This window comes from Ogataea philodendri, assembly GCF_020536065.1.
Source record: "Ogataea philodendri strain CBS6075 chromosome Unknown scaffold78, whole genome shotgun sequence".
NCBI lineage: Eukaryota > Fungi > Ascomycota > Pichiomycetes > Pichiales > Pichiaceae > Ogataea > Ogataea philodendri.
Genome location: NW_025763858.1, coordinates 1 through 490, shown reverse-complemented (window position 1 = coordinate 490; position 490 = coordinate 1). Strand labels below are relative to the sequence as shown.

General features: G+C 34.1%; 1 protein-coding gene across 1 annotated transcript; it reads right to left on the bottom strand.

The window, feature by feature from the left end:
- OGAPHI_001331 (uncharacterized protein) lies at positions 1 to 436 on the bottom strand (the record flags this gene model as incomplete). Its single annotated transcript, XM_046202081.1, has 1 exon — positions 1 to 436. A coding segment is annotated over one exon (436 nt), but the record flags the coding sequence as incomplete, so codon positions are not given.
- Positions 437 to 490: the final 54 nt, after the last annotated feature.

Here is a 490-nt window from a genome sequence, read left to right as displayed (position 1 = left end):
ATCCTAACCCATTTGTGAACCTGTTGTCTTTGCTATAGTTGTTAGGTGAAATCATTGAAGGAGGACGGTAGGTATTCCTGTTAAAGCTTTCATGAGGTCCATTTATCTTTGTGCTGTCAGAACGTTCAGTCAAGCTAGACATTTGATTATACTTCTGTATAACATTTTCATCCACTAACTGTAATGGGATAAATCTTGGTAGGTGTCTTTCCAAAAGTGCCCTAAAATCATAATATTGTACAGCTGTTGATTCATCTATCCGAGATAAATCAGCTATTACAATCAGTAGTTGTTCAATTGCACCTAATTCAACTGCGATAGTCATGGGGTCATCAATATCGGATTTGAAATTCAGTTTTGTTACTCTATTTTGGGGGTCTTCTTTACACCATCCAATCAAAAATGTTAGAAAAATAAACATAATTAATACCTTCATTGGTTTTTTATAAACTTGCTCTTGTTTTGTTATCAACTCATTAGTGTACTTCTT